General features: G+C 39.5%; 1 protein-coding gene across 1 annotated transcript in view; it reads left to right on the plus strand.

The window, feature by feature from the left end:
* PREX2 (phosphatidylinositol-3,4,5-trisphosphate dependent Rac exchange factor 2) overlaps positions 1–26,098 on the plus strand; it is a 288,646-nt gene that overhangs the window by 126,997 nt on the left and 135,551 nt on the right. The window contains exons 12-19 of the mRNA XM_026662446.1: positions 6,873–6,976; positions 8,386–8,435; positions 9,095–9,170; positions 10,794–10,866; positions 16,142–16,284; positions 16,407–16,499; positions 19,583–19,731; positions 23,396–23,481. Coding sequence (XP_026518231.1) covers positions 6,873–6,976; positions 8,386–8,435; positions 9,095–9,170; positions 10,794–10,866; positions 16,142–16,284; positions 16,407–16,499; positions 19,583–19,731; positions 23,396–23,481 — 774 coding nt within the window. The remainder of the gene's footprint in view (positions 1–6,872; positions 6,977–8,385; positions 8,436–9,094; positions 9,171–10,793; positions 10,867–16,141; positions 16,285–16,406; positions 16,500–19,582; positions 19,732–23,395; positions 23,482–26,098) is intronic.

Consider the following 26,098-nt stretch of genomic DNA (forward strand, 5'->3'; position numbering starts at 1 on the left):
GCAAGATCTCAACATGGTGAGGGCAATGAAGAGCTTCCTGTTGTCACCATGGCCTAGAAGGAAGGGATGTGATGGGGAAGGGAGGGGTGTGATGGCTTTTCCAGGCACTAAAGGCAAGGATGCAGGACAGTGGTTGAGTTAATATAAATCCTGGGGATAGTGCCTTTAGTGAGCTCGGTGCCTACGCAACATAAATCTGAAATGTCACTGCCCTGAAGAGCTCGCAAACTAAATAAAACAAGAGAGACAAGCAATAAAATTCCATCTGATCTTTGCATTGTGGTGTCAGAGCAAAACACATTCGCTGCGCTGTGTCCCTGTCGGGTCTGTTGGGCTTGGCTGAGGGGCTCTGATCTCTCTCTCTGTCTCTGTGTACATATACACACAAACATATACACACACAGGATGCTTATGCACAGATAGAAATGTGGAAAAATACATTATTTTAATAAAAGTACTAAGCTCTTCTGGAGTATTGACTGTGCTTGTCCCTTCACCATTCTGAGCCCCGGATGGGAGAGATGGCAATGGTATCTTTCCCAGTGGGATATCCCAAGGCTACCGTTGCCATTGTAGCACCCTCTTAAAATTGCTCCTGCCTGAGGACATTGCTGCATTTCAGCTGATTTCTCCCCAGACCAATATTCTAGTCTTTTTGCACATCCCCGTCAACTCCAAGTAGAACTGAGTCCTTATTATTTCCTTTACAGCAGTTATTTCCTGTTTCCTTTAGAGGGAATGTCATAAAGTCATGGGCAGTGGGACCAGAAACACTCACATGGGCCACGGTTTTATTCTTTTCAGAAAAGTTTTGGGCCAAGACATTTGAGATATGAAAAAATGACCCCTGAATGTGAGGGTAAATGGAACAAGGGACCCTCCACCCAAGGTCTGTCTTTTTCCAATTTTCTAGGTTTATTCAGTCCCCACATCACCTATTTTCTCTCGAGTTCCACACCTCACTCACCAGAGACATGGACCCCATCACTCCTGAATTTAACAGGGATTTTGAATCTGAACCTGGGGTTGCCTATAAAAATTCATTAGCTCCATGTTGATAAAGAGCTGAATCAAAACTCCAGAACCAACAGTCTGTCCTTTTGGGGTGTCAGAAATCTAAATCCAGATCAGAATTCTGCATTATCTCTGATAATGACCCATTGATCAATTTGGGATCAGGGAGGTCCTCGAGCCTCTTCTTTCCTCTACACAAAGAAAGAGAGAGTGAGCCCAGGAGAACTGATGGTCATCTCCACTAGCCCCTTTTAAGTCCCTTCAAGATGCTCTCGCTGTACTTACCTTGTGGGAGGCCATATGCTTTAATGGTAATCCCCATTTATCTGCTATGCCTCTCTGTCTCTATCCATTGCCCAGCCTGACATTGTCACCTAAGGGGCAGGGACTGGCCCTGATAGAACATCCAAGACAGATGATGTCATCAACATTGTGACATCTAATTGATGAGTCCAGCCCTCTGAAGTGCTATCCAATGAGATCTTTGCATTTTGACTGACTTCTCCATCAAAGTCCTGTTCTGGCTCCCTGCTCCCAACCGCTAAAATACCTAGGGAGCTCAAAATTGAGTGAGTGGAGTTGCGACCTGACACACAGGGTCACAGAACCACTCAGGGTTGGCCTGGCTGCCCCCCATCGTGGTGAGCAGTGCCTCAAGCAGCAGAAGGCTGAGAAGCAAGTCCTGGCAGAACCACAGCATGACCAGACCAGCCGTTGTGAGTGTACTGTATGCAGGGCCGGCTCCAGGCACCAGCTTACCAAGCAGGTGCTTGGGGCGGCCACTTCGGAGAGGGGCGGCACGTCCAGCTGTTCGGCGGCAATTCGGCGGAGGGTCCCTCACTCCTGCTCGGAGCGAAGGACCTCCCACCAAATTGCCGCCGTAGATCACGGCTTTTTTTGTTTGGCTGCTTGGGGCGGCCAAAACCCTGGAGCCGGCCCTGACTATGACTGTTTGTTGGACCTGCAGCACAACTAGAACCCACTTGTGCTACATCATAGGGATTTCCTGAACCTGGGATAGGCTGAAACCCAGGTGGGATTCCACTCAGTTTTCACCTGGACCTGCCTTTATGAGGCTGTCTTCTCACAATCTCTATCATGTGTAGCAATGCAGGGTTTTGTGCCCAAGTCCCACTCTACCAGCTGGGCATTCTCTTGAATGCAGGGACACAGTACATGGATACAGGAGGAGAAACTTTCAGACCAAGTCCTCAACTAAGTCAAAAGTAGTAGTTAGCTAGATTTAGTGAAAACCTGCTGGTTAGGTTGGAAGTGGTTGACCACTTCACTGCTGTATACAAACCACTCCACAGTGACCAGATGTTAGCCCCTTTAACTAACAGGGAATGAATCATCCCCGGATGATATCGAGAAGGCAAGTTCATAGATTCATTGATTCCAAGGCCAGAAGGGACCATTGTGATCATCTAGTATGACCTCCTATATTACACAGGCCACAGAATTTCCCTCAAATAATTCCCAGAGTATATCTTTTAGAAAAACATCCAATCTTGATTGTCAGTGATGAAGAATCCACCAAGACCCTTGGTAAATTTGTTCTAGTGGTTAATTACTCTCAAAGTTAAAAATGTATACCTTATTATTTCCAGTCTGAAATAAATTCTTTGAAGTGTGTCCCTTTTCCTTCTAGTTTGAGTATGGGTGTTCTTCCTATGTCTATGGACAGGAGCAAGTCTTCTGCCAGAGCTTTAAGAGCAGTCTCTATACCTTGCCAAAAATGTGACTGAGGGGACACAGAACACTGGTAGCTGACACATGGCATTGTGGACTATAGGTAGCTAGCTTCTCTAAAAAGTTTGACACTAGGCAATACTTTGTGGTGTCTCCACTGTTGAGCAATGTCTCCTTTAGTATTGGTCTGACTATTGCATGTTTTTGTGTGAGGGATAGATTCCCCTTGGCAAAGGAGGTGTTGGCTGTTATTAGTAGGGGTCCCACATATTCTGTGCTGTTTTTCACCATCCAGGAGGAGGAGGGGACAGAGTAACAGGTGGTGGCCTTGGTTGCCATTAGTGCCTCCATGACTAGTACTATTGTGAACGGCCCAAATTCTTAGAAGGAGGATGTTATTTCTAGCCCTAGTTTTGTTTTGTCGTTCTTAGTGGCTCTTGAGGCCATTCTAGTTGCAGATGATCTTTTCTGTGAAATACTATGATTTCTCACAAGAGGTGCTAGGTAGTTGGGCTGAGTAAAATAAATTAGGGTTTGCAGTCTGGAAAAGTTCTGCAGGGTGTGTCCTTCTTGACACAAATTTCTGAGTGAGTAAGCAGGAGTGGATTTAATAAAGTTGGCAAATGTTGCATTGGGCCTTTCACAGGGTGGCAAATCTTCAGCCCTGGCACTTTTGCAATACAGAGCCTACCAAGGCTACCTGGGTCAGCTGGACTCTTGCCATTGTGGAAGCTTCCATTTTGTTTGAGGAGTATACATGGCTAGCAATGTACACGGCTACTCTAATTATTTTTGCACTACTTGTCAAAGCCTTGGGGACCTTTTGGATTAATTGCTGCTCCTGGACACCCAAATAACAGCAGTATGCAGAAATGCTTTTTTCTTCGTCTTCTATTTAACAATGGTCAAGGAAATCTGAGGGCTTCAGGTGACATCCCAGTTCTTTGCTATTGCTTCTTCAATATCCTTGGCTGATAAAGAAAGGTGAGGATCAGGGTTATGAGTACTCTGAACACATGTAGAATAGAAGGAGACAAATCCAGGTTATTCATCTCTCTTCATATAGTTTTTTGCATTTTAATGTGAATGATCTATACTATTTCTTCAATAATCATTCAAAATGTCAGACTGTAGTATGTTTACTACACACATAGAACTTTTGTCAGTAGAAAGGTTTTGATGCCAAAAATTCTTCTACTGATCTTTTAAATTTTATCCAAAATACACTAATAGATTCCCTCAACACAGACTTAAATGAATGTTATGTGATTTCACAATGAAAGGGTATTATATCTGAGCATGGAAGTTTGAGCCAGACATATTACTTTCATTAGTGTGTGGATCCAGCTGTGTTTCAGTGAAAATAGAATTCTTAAAATAAAGTTGAATGAACCATCTGTTTTCACGGGGTGCGGGGGGAGGGGGAGTTTGGCTGTTATGCGCATTACAAATGTTGTACAGGGTTTTGCTAGACTCAGATAGTCACTATGCTGGTCATTTATTTTCAGTGTGCTGGCATTATTTTTATAGTGCAGACCCTCACTGTGCTGAACATTGTTTTCCTAGTGGATATGTAAACTCTGTGGTAATGAAAAAATTATTTTTCTTTCCTTGTTTTTCCCCAATCTTGCTCAAAGAAGAAATTCATTTGCTAAACCTACCTAGAAGCATTGTCTTTGACATTTGAGAGGACTCATTATTATCAGTTAGTGGGTTGAACTGTCTTGCTGGATCAATTATCCCTGCTGATTATAAATGCAAGTTTCCTTTCAACATCATAAGGAGCTTTGTAGTTACCAAAATACCCTTAAGGTTAGCTAATTTACTTAGATAAATATTAGGATTGTGCAACACACTCTGGATGAAAGAAGGACTAGATCAAACATTAGGCTATACTTTGCACCACACCATTTTTTAAAGGTTCCAAAAAGTCTTGTGAACTTTCTTTAATTTTTTTTCCATGTCCTTGCATCTCCAAGTTCCATTCACTACTGGAAGCAAGGTATACTGGAATGAGAGCCTGTTTTCACAAAATTTCCAGACTGCTTTGCAAACTCAAGATATTTGAGGCAATTTGGATAAGCATCTGTATTTTGTGGTGTTTATCCAAACTTCTGAACCATCATTGCTAAATATCCTAGCAAACTGAGACATTTAGAAGGGTTCTTTTTTATCATTCTGACATTAATAAGTTCAGTTTTGTATGTATGGTTCGTTTTACGTCAATGAATGTTCTTTGTGTGGAAGAACTACAGAGTTAGACTCATCTGTGTATTTAATTAACCTTGATTAAAGAACAAAACAAAACAAAACACCAATATAGAAAAAATAAAAATTCCAATGGCTGAGTGAGAGATCAGGTTGAGAGAACATTTATAAATGTATGTATAAATATCTTCTTACTGTATGTTCCATTCTATGTATCCGATGAAGTGGGCTGTAGCCCACGAAAGCTTATGCTCAATTAAATTTGTTAGTCTCTAAGGTGCCAGAAGTACTCCTGTTCTTTTTGCTGATACAGACTAGCACAGCTACTACTCTGAAACCTGTCATTTATAAATGATAATTTATAAGATTATCAAGATAGCAAGATTAGATTTTTAACAATTGGGTGCATGAGATGTATGGAATAAATGTTGCCATCACTCAGATAAAACTTCCATTAAGGGTAATGTCAATTTTACCTGGGTAAAGACTCATTAAGAACTTCAAGAATTGGCCTTAGAGTTTTATGAATTAGTTGTGTAATTATACAGGATGTCACCCTGTCTTCTTAAACATCCCTGTAAAAGAGAATAGGCATTTATTATGGCATGCTTCCTGGTGCTCTTCTACTAGCCCTTAATATGGGCCCTATTTGAATCTATCTATATTAATGTATGACTCCATTACCAAAGTGTCTGAGCACCTCACAATCATTAATATTTTGGTTCTTAAGACACCCCTCTGAGGTAGGGAAGTACGATTGTCCCCATTTTATGGATGGAGACCTGAGGCACAGAGAAATTAAGGGACTAGTTCAAGGTCATAAGGAAGTCTGTGATAGGAAACAGAATTAAACCCAGGTTTCCCAAGTTGCAGGTTAGTATGCACTAGGCCAGGGGTAGGCAACCTATGGCATGTGTGCCAAAGGCGGCACGCGCGCTGATTTCCAGTGGCACTCACATTGCCCAGGTCCTGGCTACCGGTCCGGGGGGCTCTGCATTTTAATTTAACTTTACATGAAGCTTCTTAAACATTTTAAAAACCTTATTTACTTTACATACAATAACAGTTTAGTTATATAATATAGACTTATAGAAAGAGATCTTCTAAAAACCTTAAAATGTATTACTGGCACACGAAACCTTAAATTAGAGTGAATAAATGAAGACTTGGCACACCACTTCTGAAAGGTTGCCGACCCCTGCACTAGGCTATCTCTCCTTTTGAATGGAACAATCTAGCTCTGATTGTTTACAAATTTAAGATGCGGGTCTCTTTTGCAAGGATGTTAACTGTAATTGGAATATTGCCAAGGCAAAGACTTCAGGAAATACTCCATATATCTCATGCATGAGACTATTTAAAAACCCCATAATCTTGCCTCCTGGAGCTCTTGGATGTGTGGAGACTATGCACCTGCTCCTTTTTGGGATGTCATTTACTCCCCTGCACAAAACTGGTCAGTTCTGCTGGCTAGTGTGGGTGGGTGACAGTAGAACTATGGTTCAAGCTCCCACCTATGCCTTCCTCCTGCTTTGAGGTGCTATGCAACCTTGGCGGGGAGGGGTGTTAGGACAGAGCAACCCTTGTGCTCCTAAGAGTGCAGGGCCTGCCATTCCGCCTGACTTTTTATGGGTCATGCAAGTAGGAAAGGCATCGTACATTGCTGTCCCGCTCTCTAGGCATCAGCATAAGGGCTAGAAACAATTTGGCCCCAACCTACAAAATTCGTTTTTCTATGTATTGTTGCTATTTAAAAAATATTGACATTTGCTTACTCAAGTAGATCTTTTCCATCTTAAATAATAGCAACATATGTTTAATTATAGATCCATGATATGTCTTTATTACTGAATGTATTTGGGGTTGTCTTGTAGGGAATTACTGTATTTGTACCCTTAATTAATCTCCTGCCTGTGCAGAAAGCTGGAATTCTTTGGCTAACACTTGATAATTATTAGTTACAGATAAGCACCAGTTCAAACCTGAACACATGCTCTACAGGTTCCGTTATGATGATGGAACATACTATCCAAGAAGTGAAATGCAGGATGTGATTTCCAAGGTATAAACTGCTCTTATCATTAAAAATGGGTCAGATACAGAGGTCCTAGTTTAAAATCAAGCAAAATGCATTGTGTTAGGAAAAACTATGTCCCTGGACACCTGTCTAATGTGAATCAAAGTTAATTATGTATATCTGTAGGCAGATTTTGGCTCTGGGCTTATTGCAAACCATATTTTGAATACAGAAACTGAGAAATATGTTTCTAAAAATGATTTTATCCAGGAGGTACTATGTTACATAAACATATAAAGGATATAATGCCCACCTTTTTGAATGACTGGAGTAGAAACAGTAGTTTACTGTATTTTTCAGTCCACTTATATTCAGTGAAAAGAAAAAGAGTATGGGAGTATAAACCAGAATTTCTTTTTGTTTGTATCGGAGTGGCTTTTGGTATTCCTTTAGTGTGTGAAGGGTATATTGGCTTATCAAAAGTCACCTGATGTTTTAATGGAAATATGCAGGTTGCATGATCTCCACCCTGACACTGTACCCAAGGATATATTGAAAGAATAAAACAAAGTCAACAGAGTCATCTTTAGTCCCTTTGATGTTTTTAAATTTGTGATCCTGTGTTCCTGATCCAGTGGAAAATTGGGACCATTCAGGTTTTCTCCCAGCCTGCTGAGTTAGGACAGCTGCTTCACTGATTCTTCAATTAGATGTTTCCTAATATAGAGTGTCTCAAGTGAAGGGGATCCCTCAATGCAGACTTAGCAGACACAGTTTCTGCCTAAACTTTACATTTCTTTTGTTTTGCCACTGTACCGTGTGCCATAATCTTAATGCTGTTTTGTTAAATCTGTATATGGATAGTTACATGCTTGTGATTAAAACATTAGAAACCAAATATATATGACTCTTTATTAAAAGTTTTAAAACTTTTGAACTGTTTTACATCTAATTTTTATTTGGCTTGCTTGTGGATACAGTGGGTCATGTTCAATTTGATTTTCTGGCAATATTCATAAATATACTTCACTTTTCTCCTCTCTAGTAATTCAGTTTGTTTGGAATCCTCATTTGCACAGAAAGTCATCTTAGCTGTGAAAGTTTAACATATACATTTCTTTTAAACTAATGTAGGTTAAAAAAAATCTTTTAATGCTGTGCTAAAGTTATGTAACTCGTCTTTACATATCTCTCGGATTTCTAAGATTAATTAGACAAGCCCATGATAATTTAGTCACAAATATTATTTGTCTTGTAATCTGGAGGCTTATTACAGTTCAGAAATAACTGCATGAAAACATATCTATGAAATGAATATTCACTTTTTCTGTTCTACTTTTTTAAAATACAAGTTATTTGCATTATTTTGAATGGATAGGTATTGTCAGAATATGTACTGAGTGGTATTTGCTTCAGTGTAAATGTGGATTTAAACATATCTATATCTTTAACAGGGTGTAAGATTGTACTGTCGTCTTCACAGTCTGTTTACTCCAGTGATAAGGTGAGTCCAGCTGTGAAGTTCTTAGTGACTTATTTAGAACAAACGTATACATTTGAATACTGTAGCTACTAGATACAAACACAGAGCCAAATCCTAGCCTGTGTTTCAGGCGGTGTGTTAGTGGGGAAGAAATTGTAGGGAGATTGCTCCCAAAACCCAGAGTAGCAGCAGGATGGGATTCCAACCTAGCACTTAAAAGTACTGTGTACGGTCCCAGGCTGCTTTGTATAGATAGTGCCCCAAGTGTCATTTTCACTAAGAAAGCAGGAATCAGGTTTGTCAGGACAGTTTACTCAGGCTTTTTGAAGAATCTAGTTCATACTGGGCATGCTCAGAGGCTTACCACATACGTAGCGCACTCACATTCATGTTAGCACTATATATCTCACTTGGAGAATCACTCCCATGCTTGTAACATGATGCCTATCCTTACACCCAGGGAACATGGTTGGCTACCTAGGGACAAGTCCAGCCCTCCTCCCCACTCCTATCTACACTGTAGGCTTTGGCTTGCTCCATCTAAGGAGTTGAGACCTCAGGGCAGCTTCTGAAGTTCTATTTTTAAGGTACAGAAAACTATTCAAAAAACAACATAGATCATGCTTGTGTCAATTTGTGTGTAAAACATAGGATTTTTTCCTTCTGTTTTTTTTAAACAGGGATAAAGATTATCATCTGAGGACATATAAATCTGTAGTCATGGCTAACAAACTGATAGACTGGCTAATTGCACAGGCAAGTGTATCCTGGGGTTGATTTACTTTTCTGCATTATGAATTTAACTTCCTAACATGGAAAGTTGTAATTTATCACATAGAAGAAAATGAAAATACGTTGTTTTAAAGTTCTAATTATTAGAACAGAGTTAATGTAAATATCCTGTTGATTCTGTAAAACAGCAAGATTCAGCTGTCCATGGTCAGTTGCTGATCTTCCTGTGTTTCACATTGATCTTTCAATTTTTCATGCTGCTTAGCTTCTTGCTGCTTTCAAAATGCTAGCATTTTGTTTAATAATGTGTATAGTTAAAATGAATGGTGTGTGAAGCTGCAGATTACTGACTGAATGGACAAAAGGAAGCAGCAGGGAGCAGTTTACAACCAGTTTGTTTTAGGCAAAGTTGTGGTTTGTATTGGAAGAAAATAGGAAAAACTTCTTTGTTGAATCAAGTTGTACCAATATTTTCCTAACTTTGCTGCTTTTCTGGAGTGTGATTATGTGCTCCTGTTATGGAGGGGCTGCAGAATGTGAAAAGAATTAAGTGTTTTCTTTGGGAATAGCATGACAGAGGGGATTTAAGAATCCTTCCTTTTCAACACTGGAGTACGTGGATACCTGAGAACAGAAAGTTATGTGGATTATAAATAAAAGTTAACATGGTTCTTTGAGTAGGTTTAAATATAGATTTGAGCATATATGTTCACAAAGATGATGAAAGAGCATAGAAATTAAAGTAGGCAATGTATGGAATGAAGAAGATAATTTGTGAAAATGAGTTTTAGAAACAGAAAAAGTTACAAAAAACGGAGGATCTCTTATGAACTTTAGTTCTGAAGGTTGTCAATAAATACTCAATGTATAGAGACAATGTAATATTAACAAAAAGATTCGCCATTTTATGAGAAAATGTTGTGGCTAATTACAATGGGGGCAATCGTCACTGAGATGATGGAAAACATGTGTTATCTAGGAGCATAATCTGCCCATGATCTTTGTGCACAGCTCTCCACTGTTCCAGTGTGATTTCTTTGCATGATATGAAGATAGAATAGGTTCAATTTTTCTGAATTATATTCATTATTGTTCATTCTTATGTTCTTATATGACTAAGGGAGGATATGATAGAGGTCTATAAAACCATGAATGATGTGGAAAAAGTAAATAAGGAAGTATTAGTTACCCCTTCACATAACACAAGAACTAGGGTTACCTAATGAAATTAATAGACAGCAAGTGTAAAATAAACATGAAGAAGTACTTCTTCATACCACACACAGTCAATCTGTGGACCTCATTGCCAGGGGATGTTGTGAAGGCCAAAAGTATAACTGGGTTCAAAAAAGAATTAGCTAAATTCATGGAGGTCAGGTCCATCAATGGTTATTAGATAAGATGGTCAGGGACTCAACCCCATGCTCTGGGTGTCCCTAAACCTCTGACTTCCAGAAGCTGGGAGTGAATGACGGGATGGATCGCTTGATAAATTGTCCTGTTCTGTTCATTCCCTCTGAAGCATCTGGCACTGGCCACTGTCAGACAACTGGATGCTGGGCTAGATGGACCATTGGTCTGAGCCAGTATGGCCATTCTTATGTTCTTATGCTCTTATATTACATAGTGTTTATTATGGTTTAACAGGGGGATTGTCGGACCAGGGAAGAAGCAATGATCTTTGGTGTAGGACTATGTGACAATGGGTTTATGCACCATGGTAAGTAAATTCTGCTCAAGCTAAAGGTCACAGTTTGTTGAATTCCTTCTGCATAGCAGGCAAATGGTACAGGGACCGCCCCAAGAGATTAGAAAAGGGCGAAGGTAAAATCAGTAAATCATTTCAGTGTGTACCTGAAAAGAGGGAGCTGTCTGGAAATTTAAAAAAAAGATGTTTAACTAGGTTTTTCTTGTATTATTTTAGATTAAGTTAATAGTGTAGGGAAGAATACATACAAGTGTGGAGTGGGGCTTTCAGTCTTTTTTCAATCTTTTTGAAGGATTTATGGTGGATTATTTATTAATAACCACTTAGACAGTGGTAAAAATTAATCTTGCTGTTCAAATATAAAGTAAGACTATAAGGATCAGTAGGACTTGATAGCAGGCAACCAACATCCCCACACAGCCACCTGGCAACAACTGTAACCTGGCCACTCCCTGTGACCCACAATCCAGAGGTTCAATGCTATGGGAAGTTCCACCTTGGGGAATCTGACTGATTGTGGACTTAGTGATCCCAAATTGGCTCCTTGTCTCTATATAAGCCCATGGGGCATATCAGGAAGTGTCCAGGCAACAATGTGGACCCCTAGCTAGTTGCCATGACTGCCCTGCTGCTCTGTTCCTGAACTCCAGGTAGTAATCTCAGCTCTGATTTGGATTCTGACTCCCGATTGACTCCTGAAACCCCAACACAGATCCTGATTCCTGGTATTGACCCTCAGCCTGATTCCTGGCTCTGTCTCTGTCCCTCAGCTTAACTCCTGACTCTGACTCCAACTTGACACTCAGTTTGACTCTTGGACCCTGATACTGGCTCTGACTCCTGGCTTCAGTTCCAGTATCTCAATCTCCTGCTACTAATCCTGCCTCCCTTTTGCCCAGGATCCTGGACTGCCACTAACCCATATAGAAAGCTGTCCCTGTGGGACATGGAGGCAGTGGGGTTGTCCCCTACCTAGAATGTCCCAATGGGCACTAGATCACCTGGACAGGTTGACAGCCTGCAGGAGGAACTTCTCATGTTTCAGACACAGGTGGTGCAGCTCTCGTCTGAGAATCAGACCCTGTGAGTGCAGATCCCCCAGCAACTCGATGAAAACACTGTTATAGGCCCAGGTGACACAGTACACCACCAAGAACCAGCTATTGTGAGAGCAGCCACTGGGTTGTGGGACTAGAACACTGTGCCACAGTGCACCCAGACTCTGGTCCAACAGTCCCCATCCCAGAGCATTACAATGGAGACCGTAAAAATGTAGGGCTTTCCTCAACCAATGACACCTGCTGTTCCTGCTCCACCTACAGTTCTTCTCCATTGACCAGGCTAAAGTAGGACTCATAATTAGTCTCCTGATGGGAGAGGTGCTGGAGTGGGCTTCACTCCTAATGGAACAACAGAGTCCAACACTATTGAACTGGGATGTCTTCCTCCAGGCCTTCTCTATTTTTGACAACCCCCACCATGCTCACTTGGTGGAAGCAGCCCCATGAAAACTATGGCAAGGGCAGGGACCGGTTGCCTCCAAAGCTACCCACTTTAGGCAACTCATCTCCAATACAGAATGGAATGAAGCTGCCTAGCTCATGTAATCTGCATCGGAATTGATAGAAGAGATCAAGGATGAACTAGCTCTCATGGAAACCCTGACTCATCTAGATGCCTTCATCAGTCTTGCTATATGCATTGACAACAGGCTGCATGAGTGAAATAAAGAGAGGAAGTTGGCTGCACCATCACCTAGACGTTGTATCCCAGTACCCATCTGTGGCCAGTCCCAGAATTTATGCAAATTGATGCAGCCCATCATCATGTGACCTTGAGGAGAGGGATTACCACTGATGCCATGGCTTGTGTTTCTATTGTGGAGAATCTGGACACACTTGCCAGCTGCCCATCACGGGCTCTTGCACAGAAAAAGTAGGGGAATGACCAAACCCAGGCCCGGTAAGTGGGACCAGCCTGGTTGGACCAAGGGATATCCATCCCCAAGCTGCCCCCACGTCTTACTGAAGCATGTCCAAGGCACGATGAGCCCAGCACTTGCAACTCCAGGTTTGCCTGCATGTCCCAGGGAAAACCTTAAAAATACCCCCTAGTAGGTGCTCGTGGACTCTGGGGTTGTGGATAGTTTTATAGCCGCTGATATGGCACAAGCCTTAGGTATCCCGCTGCAACAAAAAATGGCCTCCCACCTTTTAAAAACTACAGATGGCTCGCTCCTGTCCTAAGGCCCAGTAAAACTGGAAACGGTACTCCTGGAAGTCATTATCCAGGACCATAGAGAGATCCTCTGGTTTGGAGTGATCCACTCACTACACTTCCTCATAATTCTCAGCATCTTATGGATGGCCACTCATGACCTGCATGTCCTTTGGTGTGAGCAGAAAGTCGTTTTCCGCACTGAATTCTGTCAGCAACTTTGCCTGCATGCACCATCAGATGAGTCTTAACTCCAAGATGCACCTCTCTATCCTGAGTTCAGGATGCTGCTGAGGAGTCCATGGGCCAAGGCTGTAGCCCAGCAGGGACCCCCATTAGTACCAACTCCTGCCCTATCTGCCAAGTACCATGACTACATGGATGTTTTTGAGAAAAAGAATGTGGCTGCTCTCCCACTCCAGCTTGACTATGATTGTCCGATTGAGCTGGAACCTGGAGCCAAGATACATTTTGGCTTCATCTATGCCATGTTAGAGCCAGAGCTGACCGCTTTGCGATCCTGTCTCCAGGAGAATTTATCCATCCCTTCACCTCCCCTGCTGGGGCCTGAGTTCTTTTTGTTGAGAAGAAAGATGAGACCCTGCTTTTATGTGTGGATTTCTGGTCCCTTAAACAGGTAACCATCAGAAACCGGTACCCTCTCCTACTCGTTCTGGAATTGTTCGACTCTGTAACATCAGCCCAGGAGTTTACCAAGCTTGACCTCCGTGGAGCCTTTAACCTGGTGTGGCTCTATGTAGGGGATGAGTGGAAAATTGCCTTTCGAATCCAGTACAGCCACTACAAATATTTGGTAATGCCATTCAATCTTTCAACAGCATTCCAGCACTTTGCAAATGAGATATTTCATGATAGACTATTACTCCTGGATATAGAATATCTTGATCCTATATTTATCTTCTCAGAGAGCCCTGAGCAGCACACTCAACGCATCTGGTCAGTTCTGGATTGGCTCCACTGACATGGCATATGTGCAAATCTTGAGAAGTGCAGCTTCAACTAGCATTCCATGGAGTTATTGGGATACATCTTGTTCAATAAGGGCTTCTGAATTGACTCCAGAAAGATGGATGCTGTTTGGACTTGGGCAGCCCTTTGGAACATCATGGAGCTTCAATGCTTCCTGGAGTTCACTAATTTTTGTAGACACGTCATTCCTTGGTTTTAAGATCAGATAGCTAGAGCCCTGCAAATCTGCAGATATCCGCTTTATATCTGCGGCTGTCTGCAGACCATGTTTGTGTATCATCAGATGCATATACAAATTTTGTATCCACGGAGGGCTCTACAGATAGTCCATAGAATAAGCTCGTCTGCAAACATACCCCCTTCACCTGGTCAATGGGCATTCAACCAGTTCAAGACGGCCTTCACCAGTGCTCCAATCATGATTCATCCCAGTCGAATGCAGATCTTTGTTGTTGAGACCGACACACCTAATGTTGCAATTGGGGCAATACTTTCCCAAAGATCTGGCCCCCAACAGCACCTGCTTCCTTGTGCCTATTACTCTCATAAACTCACACTGGCAGAACAAAATGATGAGATTTTAGATAAGAAGGCTCTAACAATCAAAGCCACCTTTGGAGAAGATATATACAGATCATAAAAACTTGGAGTATCTCAGAAGGGTAAGGAGCTGAACCAAAGACAGCTTTGATGGGCCCTGGTTCTTCACATGCTTTAATTTTACTATCACCCAGGAGCCCAGAACAAGGCAGCCGATGCCCTGTCTGGAAAAGGGGACTACCTCCTTGACCACAACTTTTCCCCACACTGAGTCACCACACATCCTCAGGCCCCATAATTTCCTGGATGCCACCATTCCCCAGGACCACCTGTCCCTAATCCATTCAGTTATGAAGGAGAAGCCCCTCCCCAGAAACCTTGAAACAGTAAGTAAGGAACAACACCCATTGTGGGATTGTTTGCTTTACATCAAGGGCTGCTTATATATTCCACCAGGGTGCCCCCAAGTTCCCAACGGGAGGTGCTATAGTAAAGTCAGGATCAATGGGACTTGAACTCAGGCCTGGAGGATTATTAAGCAGCCAACATCCCCACAGTGCCACCCAGCAGCAGCTGTAACTGGGCCACTTCTTGTGACCCTCAATCCACTGAGGTTCAATGCCATGGAACATTCTGCCTCAAGGAATCTGGCTGACAGTGGTCTTAGTGATCCCCGATTGGCTCCTTGTCCCTATATAAGCTCCTCAGCTTGACTCTTGACCCTGTTACGGCTCTGACCCCTGGCTTCAGTTCTGGAATCCCAAGCTCCTGCCATTAGTTGTGCCTCCCTAGCCCAGAATCTTGACAAAGACATGATTCTTGCCCAGATGCATTCACAGTTTTCATTAAACAACACTAATGCAGAAAGACCAGACATGGCACAAGAGTTCAGTAAAGGGAGAATGTGGGAACGAATGTGAGAAGAAAGTAGGAGGGATTGCTATAAGAAGTGAAATTCTAAAAAGCAATTAAAGAAGAGAAAAGAGGCATTTGGTGAATGAGAAAGAGGTGAGTATTGGAGGAGTGTGACCAAGTGTGAAGCAGAGAGTAGGAGAGAGTGCCCCAGGGAAGAGGAAGACAAGAATATCAGGAGAATTGTATAGAGTAAGAAGAGGAAAAAAGAGGAGTAAGAGCAGAGATATATGTAGGGTTTTGAAGTTGACGACAAGGAGGTTAAATGTGATGCCATCAGAGACAAGAAGCCAATAAAAAGATTCAAGGCATGGGTCTTCTGATTGAAACAATGGAAAAGATGATTTCCTCAATAGCATTTTAGTAAAACTGGGAGAAGTGGAAGAGGGGAGGCCTCAACTGCCCTTCAGTCATTATTTGTTTAAGATTTTTTTATTCATTTTAAAATAGACAATTAGAAAGTGTAATTTATTATGAAAATTCAAACTCCTCTAGTGTAGAATTAACTCTAAAACAGCTTTGCAGCATTTAATCTATGTAAGCACTTTACCAATATTTAATTGTTTTAAAAACATATATTCGGGAATTCATAATAAAAGGATTAATCTTTGTATTTTGTATCATAAAGTCTTAGAAAAAAGTGAATTTAAAGATGAGCCACTTCTTTTTCGCTTTTTTGCGGATGAAGAAATGGAAGGATCAAATATGAAGCACAGGCTTATGAAACATGATTTAAAAGTAGTGGAAAATGTCATAGCCAAGTCACTATTGGTAAGTAAACAAATTGAATGATAATTGGCAAGCAATAAATAGGATTCAATAATGTTAAATAAACACCATGCATTATTGTTTAATGGAAAGGCAAATTGTGTAATTTTATTTTTATTTTTCAGATTAAGTCTAATGAAGGCAGCTATGGTTTTGGTTTAGAAGACAAAAACAAATTACCAATTATTAAATTAGTGGAGAAGGGGTCAAATGCTGAGGTAACATATACTAATATATAGTCTGACATTTGTCTCTATTTTATGGTAATGTTTACAAATGTACACTTACAGCTGTATTTTGATATACAATTTTGAAAATTTAAGATAATGTAGTGTTTTAATTTGGCTGTTTTTTCAAGAAAAAAAGTGTTGTTTTTAATTGTTTTTATCATTTTTGTTTATGACTGTTGCTATTACTATCATTTTATTCTTACTTATGATTTCCAATATATGAACTTAGAGATACAATACATAAATTATAAATATATTTATTTTCATGTGCTACATAGACTACAGTGGCATCATTATTCATGAGTGGCAGAAGCACTGTTGAGAAGAAAATGTAATGAATGAAAATAAAACGTGTTCTACTCCGCAGACATTGATTTGATTTATTTCCCATAAATGTGGTGTGTCAAGGCTTTTATGATTTTTATTTGTAATAATGTAAAATATAGAGTTTGAGGTGTTGAATGAGTAAGTTAGAGGGCTTGTGTTTACATTAGCATTGCTTCAGATAGACCTCTGTGGGGTATATACAGAGTTCGCATTGACATGAACGGGACTAACTGTACTTATACAGAGAAGTGTGACAGTAAAATATTCTATCTGAGATTTTATTTTACAAAGGAGATTTTTAGAACTGGTAAAGGCCTTTACATCTCACTGTGGGATAGGGATTAGGATAAAAGGAGACTAAGGCTGTCAAGCGATTAAAAAAATTAATTGTGATTAATTGTGCAATAAATTTTTTTAATCGCACAATTAATCGCACTGTTAATAAAAGAAAACCCGTTATTTAAATATTTTTGGATGTTTTCTACATTTTCAAATATATTGATTTCAATTAGAACACAGAATACAAAGTGTATAGTGCTCATTTTATAATTATTTTTGATTACAACCTAATACAAGTACTGTAGTACAATCTCTTTATAGTGAAAGTTGAACTTACAAATGTAGAATTATGTACAAAAAAACTGCATTCAAAAATAAAACAATGTAAAACTTTAGAACCCAAGTCCTACTTCAGTCAATTGCTCAGACAAACAAATTTGGTTACAATTTGCAGGAGATAATGCTGCCCATGTCTTGTTTACAATGTCACCTGCAAGAGAGAACAGGCTTTCGCATAGCACTATTGTAGCCGGCATCGCAAGATATTTATGTCCCAGATGCGCTAAAATTCATATGTCCCTTCATGCTTCAATCACCCTTCCAGAAGACAATGCTGACGATGGGGTCTGCTCGATAATGCACCAAAGCAGAGCGGATCGATGCATGTTCATTTTCATGATCTGAGTCAGATGCCACCAGCAGAAGGTTGATTTTCTTTTTTGATCGTTCGGGTTCTGTAATTTCCGCATCAGAGTGTTGCTTTTTTTAGACATCTGAAAGCATTCTCCACACCTAGTCCCTTTCAGATTTTGCATGGCACTTCAGATTCTTAAACCTTGCGTCGAGTGCTGTATCTACCCTTAGAAATCTCACATTGGTACCTTCTTTGTGTTTTGTCAAATCTGCTGTGAAAGTGTTCTTAAAACCAACATGTGCTGGGTAATCATGCGAGACTGCTATAACATGAAATACATGGCAGAATGTGGGTAAAATAGAACAGGAGACATACAGTTCTCCCCCAAGGAGTTCAGTCACAAATTTAATTAACACATTTTTTTTTAATGTGCATCATCAGCATGGAAGCATGTCCTCTGGAATGGCGGCCAAAGCATGAAGGGGAATATGAATGTTTAGCATATCTGGCACGTAAATACCTTGCAACGCTGGCTACAAAAGTGCCATGTGAATGCCTGTTCTCACTTTCAGGTGACATGGTAAATAAGAAGCAGTCAGCAGTATCTCCCGTAAATGTAAACAAACTTGTTTGTCTTAGCAATTGGCTGAACAAGAAGTAGGAATGAGTGGACTTGTAGGCTCTTGAGTTTTACATTGTTTTGTTTTTGAGTGCAGTTATGTAACAAAAAAAATCTATGTTTGGACCTTACACTTTCACGATAAAGAGATTGCACTATAATACTTTTATGAGATGAACTGAAAAATGCTATTTCTTTTGTTTATCATTTTTACAGTGCAAATATTTGTAATAAAAATAATAATATAAAGTGAGCACTGTACACTTTGTATTCTGTGTTGTAATAGAAATCAATATATTTGAAAATGTAGAAAAACATCCAAAAATATTTAATACATTTCAATTGGTATTCTATTGTTTAACAGTGCGATTAATCACGATTAATTTTTTTAATAGCAGTTAATTGTTTTTAGTTAATCGCTTGAGTTAACTGGGATTAATCGACAGCCCTAAAGGAGACACAACAAATAAGTGGTATGGTGCAACCATAGAGTTATATCCAGCCTGAGTCCAGCTCTGTTATCTTTCCGTAATTCCATTTTGTGTTGTCAACTGTCTAGTACTGCCCTGTTCTCAAGTGGCAATAAGACTTGGAGGATGCCTTGAGCAGCTCTGTACATCCTGCAACATTCTAGCTGGAGGTAGTTTCTTCCCTAGTTGGCCAATAGTTTGATCTTTGACCTGACATGTTGTATACCTCACTCAAAGGTGTGAAACTCAAAACTTTTGAGTTTATGGTTTGTTTTTGTAACTTATGAAATATTCACATACTTCTTAAAATATTCAGCAAGCCTCTATATTTGAAAGTAAGTTTCAGTTTTTTTAGAGAACAACAGGTAGGGAAGTTAGTTAATGTGGCAATAATAAAAGTTGGCCCAATAAGAGCGGTCACATTATCTACATTATATTAATAATTAAGACTATTGATTTGTACTGCAGAGTATCCAAAGGGCCCAGTCAAGATCAGGGCCCTTTATGCTAGGTGCTTTTGAAACTTGGAGTTTACAATCCACATTTTTCCAGGTATAGTTTAGGGCTGTTTTGTGGATGCTGTGTGGAGGAGACTAAAAAGAATGTCTATATCACTGACTCCTAATGGGCGTGTCTATAGGCAGACAAAATCAATACAATGTTGGTTATAAAAACCAAACCTAACAAGAACAAAACAAAGCAAAATGCTCAAGTGTTGTTTTTTTCCTCCCCCCTCACCTAGATGGCAGGCCTGGAAGTTGGGAAGAAGATATTTGCCATTAATGGTGACCTAGTTTTTCTGAGACCCTTCAACGAAGTGGATTGCTTCCTGAAAGCATGCTTAAACAGCAGAAGGCCCCTCAGGGTACTTGTGAGCACAAAACCAAGGGAGTAAGTTGTGCTTCCTGTTTTGGGAATTTTAAAAATGATAACTGAAGTGAATTCTAGAAGGCAAATGTCTAGGTAGTAAACAGGAAAGACAGCATTGAGTTAATGTTATTGCATTATTGGGATAAGGTGTACTATTGTGGAGAGGTTATTTAAATTACTTAAATGGCCCATATACATTTATCTGAGCAAGCAAAAGTATTGTTCTTGAATAATAAAATGATTAATACAATATCAACATGCCAGGCCTCACATCTAATCAATCTGCTTTCAGTTTATCTGTATTACATTTATCTGCATTACATTTATCTGCCAACAACAGCAAAGGGAAAACATCAGTCACTTTTGACGTTCAAGTCTGTCATTTTAAATACACGTAGAAACCACAAGTATAAATGAAGTTTCTCTGAATATATAGGGAATTTTGACCCACTTAGCTGACATTCTGTTTTTAATAAACTTCCTCTGTCTAGGGACTATGTCCTGACCTCGCCTGGGTTAGACTCAATGATCTAATGGGTGTTTTGCATTTCTATTCTGGTTCTACAAATAAAGTACATAGGATTAAAAAGTAACCCTCTCAAGATCTTTATTAACAGTTGGACTCCTCACAATACAATGTTTTTGACAATTCTTACGTGACTGGCGTCCCCTTTATGTAAAAGAAGTAAGGAGTGCCTGTTTACTGTGCAACTTCTTCAGTTCTTTTCATCTGTGTCTAAGCCGTAAATGCACGTATTCAATAGAAACAGAGGAATGAAAGGTCTGATTTAACCCTTACTTACACCACATAGGTCCAGTAAATTTAATGGCGTTACTCCTGCTTTACACTAGCCTAAGAGAGCGGTGAATCAGGCCCAAAATTACACTAAGGACTACATTGTGACTTGGACTACATGGCTGCACAGAATAGGGGGAATCATAATTCCCCTCCCCGTCCCTTACACAGATGCACAGGCTAACTGTAGTGTGGATCTGCACTGGAAGAAAAGAGAATTGTCCTCCCATCCACACCCCAGAGCAGGTGAGCAGGGAGGGGCATCTTGGCACTGGGATGTCCCGCTAATAAAAACCCACACAAAATAAGGGGGAAAGCAAGGGAAGAATTGTGCCATAGAGGAGTGGCTCTCTGGATGTACTCTTGGGATGATACATTTTACATATTACCTTTTGTTTGGGGCTGTGTCTGAAGGCACAATGTACCTCTACATCTTTGTAATAATGTATATATGTATTTATGTGTTTGTGCTAACCTTTGGTTTCTTCCCTTTTGTTTCTTGTTTTAAAAAATGTATTTATTGCTTCCCTTTTCTGGCACAGTCTGCAAGGTAAAGGCCTCTCTATTAAGAACCAAAATTAAAGTGCAATATACTATATACAGCAAATATAATAAACAGCTTTTTTATTAAGTTTTCATCAGGCTTCTGTCCAATATTTAAGGGTTCATGTCTGAAAGCAGTTTCCTGCATTCAAGGTTGGGTATCCTATATCTAAGACAACTTTATCCAGTGACTAGTGAGGGGAGACTATAGGATTGATTACTGTTTGTCTTAGCATGTGTTATGAATGTTCTCAAGAATGAGTTGTGGGATGGTTAATTGCAAAATTTACCAATCTCTGCTAAAACAGTACTGCTAGGGAGAGGCTTGATCCTGAATTCCTTATTCAGGAAAAACCCCAGTTGAAGTCAGTGGAACTCCTTGTGAACAGAAGCTTCAGGATTGAGTCCCATATTGGTAAAATTAGAAAAACTTAATATTTGCAGGCTAGTTGGTGCACTGGGTCAGTGCTTTGGCCTTTACCTGTGTAGACCTCAGTTCAAATCTTGATAGAAGTCCTAAGTGAAAATGAATATGTCTCAGCTTTTGTCCACAACACAAAGCCAATTTAAACTAATGAGTTCTACAAGACTCAGGTCTTACATAGTTTCCCCCAGAGTGTGTGTATGAAGTAGGGAGAGATGCTTATATAATGCATTTTGTGTGGAAATTTTACAAAGTGAGACCACTGAGTTTTCCCCAGCTTTAGTTAATATCCAACAGTCTTTAAAAATCTGTTTGTAAAATACATCAGTTTTTAGAGAGATGCCTGGGCTGCAAAAGGTTTTGTATTCAGGCTCTGCCTATAATTGTCTCCAAGTGCCAACCATATTTTCAGCTTCCCCTGCTATAAACAAGAAGTGAAATAATGAAGCTGATTTATACTTCACACTATATTTGAAGGAAGATTTTTTTTTTTACCATATTGTGTGAACGTATTTTAAAATTACATTTATCTCTTTCCAATTCTCAAAATTATTATGATTGTTTATTACCATAGTGCCTAAGGGTACATCTACACAGCCCACAGCAGCAAACCTCCCAGCCCAGGTCGACTGATTTGGTCTTGTGGAGCTCTCACTAGTTGGGCTGGAGCTTGGGCTCTGCAGCCTAAGGAGAGTATATTTTTTCACTGGAATTCGCTAATTCACCAAAATTGAAATGTTCTCTGGAAACAGTTCTATTCTGACAAAGTTCCAACAGAACCCTGCCAGGTTTCCCAGCTCCTCAGTAGCCTGTCTAATGGACTGATGGGGAGCTGAGAACTTGGGAGCTCTGGATTCCAGGTTCTCAGCTCCTCAGCAGCCTGGGCTCCCAAAGCATCTAGAGTCCACACTCCTTAGGAGCCCAGCAGTTACACTATTCAGGAGTTGAGGATCTCAGGGCTACCAATGTCTGTGGTTCTGGGGCAGTCCACCAGGTGGGCTACCTGTGAGCTGGGGAGTCCAGGGCTTCCAGGGTCTGTGGCTCTGCCCAGAATTTTGAAATTATTGGTTTTCGTTCCAAATTGGAACAAAACCAATTTGAAATATTGAAATTTTCCATTAAATGGAATTACCTTTCTCATAACAGTTCAACTATTTAGTCTTACAGTCTCATCATGCTATTATCTCTGGGCCAAGTTTTGATGTCCTTACTGAATAAGAGCATCATGATCAGTCCTCTATCTTTTTTGCTCCTATTTGTATTTCTCTGTGGCTTTCTCTGTTATTCATAATGAATGAAATTCAGAATGAAATTTTCATTCAAATTTGGCCTTTTCTTAAAACTGGAATTTTGGGAGAAAAGTTTTCAATTTTTCTGAATTTTTCAAATATTGTTTATAGGAACGTCAAATGAAAAAGTTTAACCTGTAGTCCTTACTGACACATTTTTCATTTTTTGATAGCATCATGAGGTAAATATAGCAAGAATGTAAAACAGCAATGTCTGAAAACCAGGCCCCTTCAAAGTGTTTCATATGGGGTCAAAAATAGATGAACCCCAAATCAATAGACACTTTTGAAAATATAGGCCTTAATCTCTATTTTACTGAGTTCTCTTTGTAAAATGGAATAATATTCTCCTGCTTTCATGGGTATTGTGAAGGTAAAATCATTCTATATGTGAAATGCTCAAGTAGTAGGTGATGAGCACTATAGGGCAGAATATAAATGAATAAATAGCTTTGGCCAAACCAGCTCTCCTTTTCCTTTAGCTCTTTTTATTTTTAAAAATTATGAGACATAGCAGGGAGGAGTTTAAGCAGATTTTTACTACCTGTTACTTTTCCCACTGTGACCAATCTTTACTTTAAAGAACAAAATGTCAACATCTGATATTTGATCTTGAGTCTCTGTTGGTATTAGGACAGTGAAGATCCCTGACTCTGCAGATGGGCTTGGATTCCAAATCCGGGGCTTTGGTCCATCGGTTGTCCATGCTGTTGGAAGAGGTAAGAAACAGGATCAGAATAGGATCATGGTAATCATCTGCCTAACATCTTATTAGGCTTGGTTGAGGTCGATCACACTTACAATTATAATTTCAGTTTACATATTCTTTCCTGTTGAGACAAACACCATTAACTCAAACTTCTTAATAAGATTTTTAATTGTTTTTACCCTTGAAAAATCTGCAGAATGTTATTTTGGTACAAGCATAACATATGGTAAATAAGTAGTCATCCAAAATACTGTCTTATGAATATGCTAATTTGGCTAAAATTTAGACGGTCTTTTGTTGGTTTTTACAAATATTTAAATTACCGTAGTTCTTTCACTAACACTTATATAGGTTTTAAGGTCAAATATCCTTTACAGATTCAGGAAAAATTATTAAATGCAAAAGTAATTGATCCAGCAAATGGCATTTGGAAGCAACGTTCTGAAGGCTACTTAGTTATTAAATTACACATTTATGGTCTGACTCATCTTAAAACCCTTTTGAGAACATATGTGCAGTCTGGACAAATCCTTTCATACAGCTCTGGGCTCCAGTGACTTAGACCATTTTACTAACTACAGATGTTTGCTCTAAATAGTGTTTTACGTCCTTTCTGTGACATGATTGCCAAACATTTGCCAACTCTTTAACCCAATGTACTCTGGATTGCTGTTCTGACACTGATGAGGAGCAGAATTCTCTAATTCCCTATCGCTGACTACAGTAAACAATCTGTTGTGTATTGTGAAATGCAGAGCTCATTAAAACCATATTTTAGCCTATGTTGTGGCAATTTACCCCCCTGTAACTGAGAAGCCTTAAACCAAGCAGTATGATTAAGTTTGGCAAAGCAACCAGTTGAAAGAACCAGTCAATTTTGACCTGAGATGTGGTGCCAGAAACCAGGTCTTCAAGAGCATAGAGTCCAATACACACCCGTCTGTTAATTACTTCCACACCTGGGTCTCAGTTCAGCTGTCCATCCTTGTTCATCAAAGCATTTAAGCGAATATTTTAGTCCCATTGATCTTGATGGCACATAAGCACATGCTTAAGTGAATTGCTGAACATGGATGCACTTAAGCATATGCTTAAATGCTTTCCTGAACTGGGACCATGGTTTTCTGGAGTCTGAATAACATTTCTGCAGTCTTGAAGGATATTATTTAATGGGATCTGTTTAAGCTGTGTCTCTAAATCCAGATATTTGTTGGAACCAGATTAGCTGATTGTGGTGTGATTTCAAGACACTTTACTCTAGTAACTTAATTTAAAATGCAGCTATAGTCTGTAAAAAGTGATTGTTAAAAATCATAGTATGGGATTCCAAATTTATTTTTTCAATGCATTCCTTATCAAATTCAGACAGTTTACAAGTCAATATATGATTTTTCTATTTGCCAGCCCCTCAACTGTGCAGGAGGGTCCCAAATATTTTGTATCAGCCCGGGGGCAACATGTTTATTCTTCATTGGCATCTTTTGTTGGCAATCTCAACAGAGGATAAAGGAATGGAATATGCCTGGAGACCAAACTAACTTCAAACTCCAAAAGCCAGTCCCTCCAGAATAGGTTTGAGGCATGCTGGCAAGATATTTTACACTGACACTACCTTTGCTGTACACAGGACTTTTTCAAAGTTATCACTCTACTATAGAAACAAATCACTGGAATGTATATTTTATTGTATTCAAAGAGTATTCTTCATTTTTGCTCACAATGATTAAAGTTAATAAAATTTCCTATTCCAATAACCATTGACTTTTTTTTTTTTTTTTTTTTTTTTTTAGCTTTTAGTTAGGTATTTTTCATTACAGATGAAATGGTAAAGAGATTAAAATAGAATTGAATACACAGAAATGTCCTTGGACTTGGATTTTTCACATACTGTTTGACAAGAAACTCCTGATCTGCTTTAATACTTGCTTTGAATTATAGGGAGAGTTGTCAGAAAGCTTCTGATTTTTATTTATCAATAGAGACATTTGCTATAATCAAAGAGCAAAGGCTTAGGACTCTGAATAGTTATAGTTATTTTTAAATTACAGATTTGTTTACCGTTTTACTACAAAAGTCAAATCTTCCCCAGCATTTTCAGCTAGGTGCCTGGGGAAATTTAGCAACAAACTGACCATGGGTCTTAGTTGGTAGTGTCTATCAATTTTTCAGAATTTGTTTCACAATAGAATTTAACTATGAAAGGAGGAATATTAAGTTTTTTTTTTAATAATTCTTACAGTAATTTAGTAATCACTCACTAGAAGCTTAAAATTAAAATCTGTTTCCTTACTGAAATAACATTTCCTTAATTGCACATGCACACTGGTTTGTTATTGTTGGGTTATACATCAGTACTGGGCTGTTGGCAATATGTTATTTTTCGTGAAATAGTGCATTACATCATATTATTTTTATAAGCTATAAAGTATTACATGAACTTTGCAATCAGACACAACAAAACCAACAGAGGATATCTTGTTCTGCACTATTTTATCAGGTGAAATTTATTCTAAGACAATAACAATTAAATTGATATAGCTGAGGTTTGTAGTAGCTCTCTTTGAATAGTTTTTCAGTAAATTGTTCTACAGGATTATGATATGGTCCCCACACTGGGGATCCCTAGC

This window comes from Terrapene carolina, unplaced genomic scaffold, assembly GCF_002925995.2.
Source record: "Terrapene carolina triunguis isolate 2854851 unplaced genomic scaffold, T_m_triunguis-2.0 Scaffold58, whole genome shotgun sequence".
NCBI lineage: Eukaryota > Metazoa > Chordata > Testudines > Emydidae > Terrapene > Terrapene triunguis.